The sequence below is a fragment of the Betta splendens genome, chromosome 4 (assembly GCF_900634795.4).
Source record: "Betta splendens chromosome 4, fBetSpl5.4, whole genome shotgun sequence".
In the NCBI taxonomy this organism is placed as follows: Eukaryota; Metazoa; Chordata; class Actinopteri; order Anabantiformes; family Osphronemidae; genus Betta; species Betta splendens.
In genome coordinates this window covers 27,973,016-27,982,175 of record NC_040884.2, presented here as the reverse complement: position 1 = coordinate 27,982,175, position 9,160 = coordinate 27,973,016, and the positions used below count along the sequence as shown (strand labels likewise).

The window sequence follows — 9,160 nt, the reverse complement described above, 5'->3', positions numbered from 1 at the left end:
CTGAGGGCGGAGAAGAGAAATGGGTTAGAGGCAGACAGAGGGAGTGTGTGTGTCTCTCTCTCTCTCGCTCTCTCTCGCTCGCTCTCAGCAGGGAGCATACCGTGGACGTCGAGGCGTGCGGTGCTGGACACGATGCCAGCTTCGTTCTTCGCTGACACCGTGTACCAACCGGCATCCTCTTTCAGCGCTGGCTGGATGATCATACACAAGTAGCCACAGTTGTCCTGGTGCATGCTGGGTAAAAAAAAAAACATACACAGGAAGGGATTAGCTCAGCCTTCTAATCCCCCTCCATGTGCGAGGCTGAAGCAAACAGCAGGGAGTGTTTCAAGCGGTTCTTCGTGTTTCACCTGATTCTGTCCGTGTTGTGGGTGAAGGATTCGTTCTCCCGTTTCCAGAAGATCTGCGGGTACGGAACGCCGGCCACGCGGCACTCCAGCCTCACAGGATGACCCTCGGCCACGCTTGTGTTCTGCAGCTTCTCGATGAACGAGGGGGCCTTGTGCATCTCTTTGGCTGTGGACAGACTCACGTTCACCTCCTGGTCGCATCACCCCCCCCCCATGTGCCGTCTGCGGGTCTGCTCACCAGCCACGATGAGCTCCAGGTTGAAGGAGTTCTGTCCAGCCCTGTTGCTGGCGATGCAGGTGTAGATGCCGGCGTCGCGGCTCGTCACCGGCTCGATGACCAGCGAGTGCACGCCGTTCTCCCTCACCAGCATCTTGTGGGCGGAGTCGGGCCGGATGGTCTGTCCGTTCAGCTGCCAGATGAGGTCCGGAGTGGGCAGGCCGCTCACCTGCGGGGTGCAAAGGCAGTGAACGCGTGAGGATGCTTGGCTTCAGTGTTTACACAGTCCGGCCTTGGACAAAATGAGCATCTTAGCCGCACATGTTGCGTGTTTACGGTGGAACATGCAGGCGGCAGTGTTTCGGTGCTGTGTTTCCCAGTGGAGCCAGGTGTCATCTGTGCTCCATCTGTGTATGAACAAGCACCTTCATGTTCTCGTCACTAAGGAGACTGCATGGCGATAAGTGATGAGTGCTTCTGGAAGCGGCTCGCTACGTTTTTAGCCGTAGCATGAAAACTCTGGAGAAGCCCAAACGCTCTGGACACAAATATTTGCTATAATTATCCTCCACGTTGAAGGCTCAGGAGGACGGAGGCGCTCGGCTTATTTCTGACAGGCTTAAGAAGGCAGGCTTTTCATGGCAACTTAATTGTGGGTCGGTTTCGTTTTATTACATGTGCCGGTTTTCAAAGAGTCTCGGCTGCAGCGCGGCAACGTGACGGGGGAACGAGAACAAGGAACGATAACTGGAGAAAACCTGATTCCAGCTGATCCCTGAAAAGCGACACCTCTGTGTTCTCCCTGTCTTCTGAGACCTTCATACCGCGAGGCGGTGATGAAACACGGTGTCTCTGCTAGTTTTTATATTCCCTAAAAAGCTGGATTAGACAGAAAGAGAAATGTTTTCTTGGCAGCAGCGAGACGGACTCTCCCTGAATTAAAGGGCGGATCAGAAAAGGCCTTTTCTTTATTACTATGATTAAAATATTCTCTTTGCTGTGGCCAGCGCTCTCTTCCAGCCATGTCTCGGTTATTTTAAAGCACTTTTATTTCATAGTGAGTTTTCACCTACACAAGGGTAAATCAAAGCAGCATATAAAGTTTAAATCATCATGTGCCAGATCATAAAGCTCCATAATTGGTCTTCTCTTCCGCTCACCTTGCAGTCCATGCGGCACAGGCGTCCCTCCTGAACGATGAGGTCACCCGGCGCCTGCAGGAAGTGAGGGCGGAAGTGACGCTCCTGGATGTTATCGTTCTCGTCGCCGCTGTCTCTGGACCTGGACCTGGGCCTGAGCAGCAGAGGGGTGAAATGTGAAATGAAAACAGCTGAGTGGAGACCGAGACAGCGGGTCAGGACCAGTAGGTGGCTCTGCCCCAACAACGATGACATCACCGCCCCGCCTGCACGTCAGCCGGGGAGGGAGATGAAGAATGTCTGATTATGATCTCGCTTCTCGCTGCCGACTGCAGCTGCTCGTGTCGTGCAGAGAAGGCGCTACAGGTGCGAGCCGCGCTAGCGGGCTCTGGGTGAACGGGGCCGGGCACGCTGCAGGTGTTCCCTCACATCCACATGACAGCCCCACAAAGAGCGAGGAGTGATTCAGCTCAAAGCCGGCGCTTCTGCGTCAACAGCTGCTTCACGTCTGAACAAAACGATGTGGGGCGAGCAGATGGCGAGCGGCCATCTTTTCTGTCAGCGCAGCCTCACCTGCGCATGTGTCCGGGCGTGGGCCGTTGGCTGCGGCCGCGCTGGTTCACCGCCTGCACCATCATCCTGCCGGTGCAGCTCACCCTGCCCTGTGAGGGGAGAGAGAGAGAGAGACAGAGAGAGAGAGAGAGAGAGAGAGACGCATGAGGTGTGGACACAAAATGTGAGCGCCCAAGCCGGAAACCGCTGACCCTCGTCAGTGCTTTAGTGGTTTCCCGTCTCTCTCGACGCCCTCTTCCTCCTCAGGATGGAGGCCGTTAGCCTAACGAGCTGACGTACCGCCGGGTTGCCGGCCATGACGGTGTAGTTGCCGTCATCGTCCAGCGAGGCCGCGGCCGTGTGCAGGGAGCAGGTTCCATCCGCGTCCCGGCTGATCCTGTAGTGCTCGCTCCTCTTGGAGATCTGCTTGCCGTCTTTGAACCAGTAAACCTGCGGCACAAGGCGTCCAGAGTCAGAGCCGTACAGGCCTCTGCGCGTTTGTTACACTCGGATCCTGTCATTTAACCCCTATCCCCTGGTGACCGTTATCTCTGGGCCTCCCTTTAATTTCATCAGTTTATCCTGAGGCCTGTCGTCGCCACATCGTTAATGCGGACGGAGGCCGGCAGCCAGCTCAGGCCGGAGCGTGTTTGTGCAAAGGGCCTCTCCTTATCACGGCACACAGGACGCGCTCAGTTCTCAAACTCAGCAACTCCCAGGCAGCGAGGCCAAAGTCATCAGAAATACCTCAGAATGTGGATCTAACGACCGCAATCACCACTTGTGTTTGCTCATGCGGCCGATGACATCCTTTCAGTAATATGAAGAGGGTCCCACCTTTGGTTTGGGGTCTCCGTTGACCTTGCAGGAGAAGGTGACCGGCATGCCCTCAAACACTTTGTAGTGTTTGAGCTTGTGGTCGAAGGACGGCGCCGCCCCCTGCTGCTCGTCGCCGTCGTCGTGCTGCACGTCGTCGTCCGACTCCTCCACGGGGGAGCGCTCCAGGCGGAACTCGATCTCGCTGATGAGGCGCTGCTCGAAGCTGGACACTTTGTATTCCTACACGCCAGGGAAGACGAGCAGAGCTGTCATCAGAAGCCCCTTCCCAGTGTCTCAGACCCCGCTGAACCTGTCTGCATCGTCCCCCCGGCTGAACTTTCTCTTGATTTCTTATTGCCTCTGCCCAAACGAGCCACTCCCGCCTCCCGACACCCTCGTCAATCTCTCAGAGGGAACATCTGCAGAGCAGCACAGAGCGATGACACATCACACAGATAATGACAGGCTCGAGCACAGCTGGAGGTTTGTTGGTTCCTCCGGAGCTCACGCTGCTGCAGACGAGGCTCGTCCTGATCAACGGAGTCAGCGGCTGCAGCTCGTCCCACTGGACTCTGAGCGAGAACGGCCGTGCTCAAATCTCAAACACGACAGAGGACGTGACTTAACTGCCAGCTAATGCCAAACACCGATGAAGAGGGCAGCATGCGTTGCGTGACAGCAGCAGACGAAGTGTGGTCTGACTAAGCAAACACGCTCGCAGGCGTTTGTGTTGCAGTCAAGCTCCAACATGCGTCGTTGTCTGGCTCAGTTCAGACGACACAGGTTGGTCAAGAAAGTTCCAGAGAGGTGTGCTCCGTTAACGTCACATCAGCTGTAGAACCACATCACACAGGTTGAAGTGGGTTTTATGTGCTGTGTTGTACAGGAAGTGGGTGAGACGCACAACTATGATTTATCAGTGACAGTGTGTCTGAAAGAAGGTTTAACAGAACCTTGAGGGAGAAAAAGTCTCTATCGGGTGACTTCCTGTCCTCCTGTCGAGAGAAAGAAGAGGTTTGGTCCTTGTGTTGGGCCATGGTGTGTGTCACACACGGTATCAAACACCCGGACACGTGCGTCACATGCTCAAAGCCGTGATGGTTGACACACAGTGGAGAAGCTTAACATGCAGCAACGGCAGCTTGTGTGAAAACATGAATAACATCCGTCTGTGATCACGTGATGCTGCAAACAGCGTTACTCTGCGTTCTACCAGTCTGCATAAACCGAGCTTTTTATGGAGCGTTTAGAACTTGGTCCTCAGCAGTGTTTACAGGGGGAAGACGGGTGGAGCAGGGGGGTGGTGGGGGTGGGGTGCAGTCAAAACTGACTGTACACAAAGGAAAGCCAGTGGAGCAGAGCATCAGTCGTGTGTGTGTGTGTGTGTGTGTGTGTGTGTGTGTGTGTGTGTGTGTGTGTGTGTTTGTGTGTGTGTGTGTGCGTGTGCGTGTGCGTGTGCGTGGTTCTGCCCCTGCAGCCCATATCAAGACTCCCTACCTGTGTGACCGGCTCCTCCTCTGTGTCCTGTGTGTTTAGGACTGTGGCGGCGTTGTCGGCGCCCAGCAGCCTGCGAGCCATCTTCTCCTCATAGGTTAACCTCTGAAAGCAGGGATTAATCGGGGTCAGCGTTGGTTAGTGTGTGAGTGGCCCAACACACCGTCACACACCGTCAGCGGTTTCTAAGCCTCATGTTAATTATTGATGTCATCATTTATTGCGGATGGACTATTATGCTGAGGGTGGTACAGATGGATGACTGGTTAATCTGTGTTACTGGATTCGCTCATTCTCCTGTAGTAATAGACACACACACACACACACACACACACACACACACACACACACACACACACACACCTGTTGACCATTGCTTATCCGCTCCTCTTTAAAGCGCAGCTTTCTCTCCAGGTCCTGGATGACGGCATCTTTGGACCCCTGGATGTCCGAGTCGGAGGCGATGCGGGGCGTCTTGGTGACCGAGGACTTCCTGGGGAACGCTTTGCTGAGGGGAGGACAACACAACAGCCTTCTGTCAGCACTCCGCTGTGAGACGCACGCGGCTTATCTCCGCAGCCCCCCCCCCCCCCTCCCTCACGTCCAGCCTTATCTGGACGTGTCCGGCTATAAGCATTCCACAGCGTGTCGTCTTATCTCTGGCGAGTGCGGCAGGAATGCCAGGGCGGGAGGGGGAGCGCAGGGCCGAGCGAGGGGCCGATGAAAAACGACTGGCAACGGGTTCAAGGCGGGATGTCCGTGATGGAGGCAAAGGAAAATAAGCAAGCTCCACTCTCCGGGGCCGTCAGGTTTTATCTGCCAGCTCAACATGATGAGTCTGGGGTGAAACCCCGCAGCTCGTATCAGCTGTGCAGCCTTGACGTCGCTGAACGCACTGATAGCATTGCTTATTTGATTCTGACTCACCGCCGACTCTGACTCTTTGTGTATATTGTCTAGTTCTGCAGAGGCCAAGGTTCGGCACCCTAGGGACTCCGTTATGTGTCATGGGGGGGTTTCTGTAAACATGCTGCCTAAAAATGTAAACGCGTCATCTTCCATCCAGCAGCAGACAGTTGCTGAGACATACTTTGTATAACAAGTAGACTGTTGCATAGCGTGACACCGTGGGGGGGGGGGTACTCACACAGTGCCGTTGCCTTTGGGGAGGCCCAGAGCGTTGACTGGGGGGCTGCCTGGCGTGGAGGGCAACACGGAGGATAGGAAGCTGGAGGCAGGAGACGGAGGGACCGACGAGAACGGCGAGGACACGTCCGAGTGGGCTGGAGACATGGAGAGGGGCGGAGGGGGAGGCGGAGGGGGAGGGGGGAAGTCCTGGGCGGAACCGGACAGAGCGGGCAGGTTAGCGGCGCTGAGGAAGGGGGGCGGCGGGGGCGGGAAGGAGGGGGAGCCCGGAGACTCCACGCTGCCAGACTTGGAGAGGGGCGGCATCGGCACCCTGCCGAAGGGCTTGTGCGAGGCGGAGGGAGACAGGGGCGAGGACAGGTTGGACCCGGAGGAGCCGGAGGACGGGCCCACGTAGGCGGCCGCGCCCGGGCTCTGGGCGGCGATGAACTGCTTGGGCCGGGCGTAGTTGAAGGTGCTGGCCTGCATGGCTACGCTGCTCTCCAGCTCCTGGAAGGAGGGGGGAGGGGGGAGCGGCGGAGACGGAGGAGGAGGAGGAGGTGGTGGAGGCGCTTCCTGGGGTGGAGGCGGGACTTCCTGCTGCTGCTGCTGCTGCTGCTGCTGCTGCCAACTGGCTGCTTCCTGCTGCTCCAAGAGAATCTGGTCCTGCAGCTGCTTCAGCTGGGACGCGTTCCTGCAAAAAAGAAGCAGGTGACAGATGTCAAACACTGACGCCAGGAATTTTCATAGCTAAGGGGAAAGGTCAGAGGTCATGAGGTCAGAACTGGAGAAATGATGGCGTTTTAGTTTATACATAACGTAATGGGCTTGTCTTGTTTGTTTGGTTGGTTCATCTATGAAATGGGAACCTGAAGGAGATTGACAAGTCAAAAACAGTGAAAGCCTCATAGTCTGATGATGTCATCGGCCGAATGCTTTTCAACAGGAGCTGAGCTGAATCACTGGTTCAATCCTGTGTTACAGTTGTGCTGGTGTGAGACTCTCACAGACTCTATGAAAAACACAAACACAACGCTGTGCCATCTGTGTGACGGGGGATTTTCGTCCCGGCGATGACGTGCTGGGCTCTTTCACAGAGGACACTCCCACAGCGTGGCTGATTCACAGCGCTGTCATGTCATCGCGGGAGAGTGGGAACTCTGCTGGTGTCATTGGCCCCGAAGTCTCGCAAAACAAGCTTCACGTCAGCACCCGGAGAGTTGGAAAGACGGCGGACTTCAAAAACACCTCAGGACAAAGGCGAAAGCAGCCGCGCATGCTGGGGGGGGGGGGCTCCCGTGCCCTAATCTGTTCCAGGTGTGGAATAACCAGCGAAGTCGTTGGCTTATTTTTCATCAGAGCCCTTCCTGTGCCCCCCCCTCCACCCGTCTACATTTACAAACAGCACCAGTGAACTGACAGCTGTGACAAATGCAGCGCGCCGTCCAATAGCAACATGACTGATTGCTGTGCCGCAGCCGCTTACTCTGCTCACCAGCCCATGGACCTGGTCCTTTCTGCCTCTCACCACCCCATCGACTCAGCGTTTCTTTACGCACCCCCCCCCTCCACCAAAAAGGAGCTTTTACAGGAATAGTTTGGCAGCTCGCGAGGCTGGCGGCGCCGCGCGGGGCCTTGATTCCTTTTTTGGCCGTGCTGTCAGAGCATCAGGAAGAAGCGCCCGCGGGGAGGAAGCGCACTCCATTTCCTCGCCGCGTCCCCTCTCTCTCTCCCCGACACGCTGCTTCGAGGGGCTTCAAACGCGGCCTCCGACGCCGTCCTGCGGAGACGTGTGACTGGGGGAGGAGGACGTTATCTAGCGGCCGCCGCCGTGCTGTCAAACGAGCTGACTCGGCGTCACCCTGTCGTGACGCGGCACAAAGTGGCGTATCTGCAGGAGAGCTCGGATCCACCCGGACGCCGTGACCCAGCAGAAGTGCAACCTCCGCCTTCTAGCAGCCAAGCCGCCGTGGCCACAAGGCGCTGGGCTTTGGGCCCTTTCATCCCAGCTGTCTCCTCAAAAGCAGCACAACCTCTGCCCAAAGCCAAGCGTAAGTGATTATAACGTAGCTGCAAATAGCTCGGGGAGCAGAGCAGACCTCCACCGGGCCGCTTAGTCTTTGTCTGCGCTGCAGTGGGGACATGAGGAGGGAAGTGCTCCTCTGTCGCCATGCCAACGCCTCTGTTTTGCTGCCCCGCTCCGAGCCAGCTGGACCACAGCGCCGCGCTTCGCTGGGAGAAAGCGCTCCAGCTCCTCTGTCTGTCATTCCAGCTGTAACACAGAATCACTGCTGCGTCTGCCGCTCTCATTGCCTCGCTCTCTCTTTTTTTTTTTTTTTTGAAGTAAAAATAGGCAAAGCAGTTAAGTCTTCCCATTTCATCCTGAAAAATAATTTCCTTGGGCTGGATCCTGCCTGTAAATTCTTTGGTAGGGAGGGAAATGAAAGACGGGTGGAAGGGGAAACGAGGAATCTGGTCTGGAGTGGGTTTGGGTCTCTCTCGGGCCTTCAGCAGCATCTTGCTTCAATAAAGGGAGACCCTCACATCTTAAACGGCCGTGTTTACTTGTTTGTGCTTCCTGAACGATAACAAGCCGGGATGCGTGAGAACCCCCTCGCCGCCGTCCTCGCGGCTGGAGCGCCCGCGAGCCGCCCGCCGGCTAACCCGTTAGCGCCGCAGCTGGCTGCAGGAAGACGGAGCCGTCTCAGGAGCCGGCCGGCCGGCGGATGGCAGGAAGTTGTTGAGTGTACGTCGCCCGTAATGGGGGATTTCCTTCTGTAAACAGCGTGAGGCTGCTCCTAAAGGCTGTGTTTGTTCCCACACACACCTGTGGCTAAGTAACGGTGTGACCTTGGTGTCGGTTAATGATTTATATCTGAAAGTCAAACTGAGCAGTGGTTTCACCTCTACAACACAAACAGCGTGGAAACACACACACACACACACACACACACACACACACACACACGAGCAGATTCCCTCTCAGTGTTAGACATCGACTTAGTCACACACAGAGCGATCAGGATTTCACATCCTACGCGTCACAGCTTTGCATCATCGTGTGTGACGGCCTCGGGCGTTGACGCGCTGCCGGCTGCAACCGTGGCTGACTAAACCCGTCAGCTTTAAACCGCTGCACTCAGACTTAGGACCCGTCTGGCTGATGCACTGAGCAACGCTTTGTCATCTCTGTCTGGAGCGGAGTCATGTTATAATCCAGTTTACATCACGCCCCTCACGCCTTGTCTGTCATTAGGTTTTAATGTATGTATGTAAATATTAAGTGTCACTACATGGCTGCTAGCGCCCTCTCAGGACCGGCTGTGCTTTCACCCCAAACCTCCACCAACGCTTCACCATCATCACATCTCCCAGGCTGCTGCTGCTGCAGCTGCTGCTGCAGGAAGCACCATGTTCAACAGGTCGTTCCTTCCCTGTCAGACCACGCGTTTTCCCGCAGCCTT

The 9,160-nt window shown here is 56.1% G+C and overlaps 1 protein-coding gene across 8 annotated transcripts in view; it reads right to left on the bottom strand.

The window, feature by feature from the left end:
- Positions 1 to 9,160, bottom strand: part of palld (palladin, cytoskeletal associated protein) — a 37,760-nt gene that overhangs the window by 1,324 nt on the left and 27,276 nt on the right. For 7 of the 8 annotated variants that reach the window (XM_029146255.2, XM_029146250.2, XM_055508142.1 and 4 more), the window contains 11 exons: positions 5,719 to 6,390; positions 4,935 to 5,079; positions 4,575 to 4,676; positions 4,031 to 4,072; positions 3,096 to 3,317; positions 2,559 to 2,708; positions 2,280 to 2,368; positions 1,728 to 1,860; positions 589 to 796; positions 351 to 516; positions 101 to 234 (listed from right to left, as the gene is read on the bottom strand). In XM_029146255.2, the coding sequence (XP_029002088.1) occupies positions 101 to 234; positions 351 to 516; positions 589 to 796; positions 1,728 to 1,860; positions 2,280 to 2,368; positions 2,559 to 2,708; positions 3,096 to 3,317; positions 4,031 to 4,072; positions 4,575 to 4,676; positions 4,935 to 5,079; positions 5,719 to 6,390 (2,063 nt within the window). The remainder of the gene's footprint in view (positions 1 to 100; positions 235 to 350; positions 517 to 588; positions 797 to 1,727; positions 1,861 to 2,279; positions 2,369 to 2,558; positions 2,709 to 3,095; positions 3,318 to 4,030; positions 4,073 to 4,574; positions 4,677 to 4,934; positions 5,080 to 5,718; positions 6,391 to 9,160) is intronic. The other variant, XM_055508145.1, reaches the window with a different exon arrangement.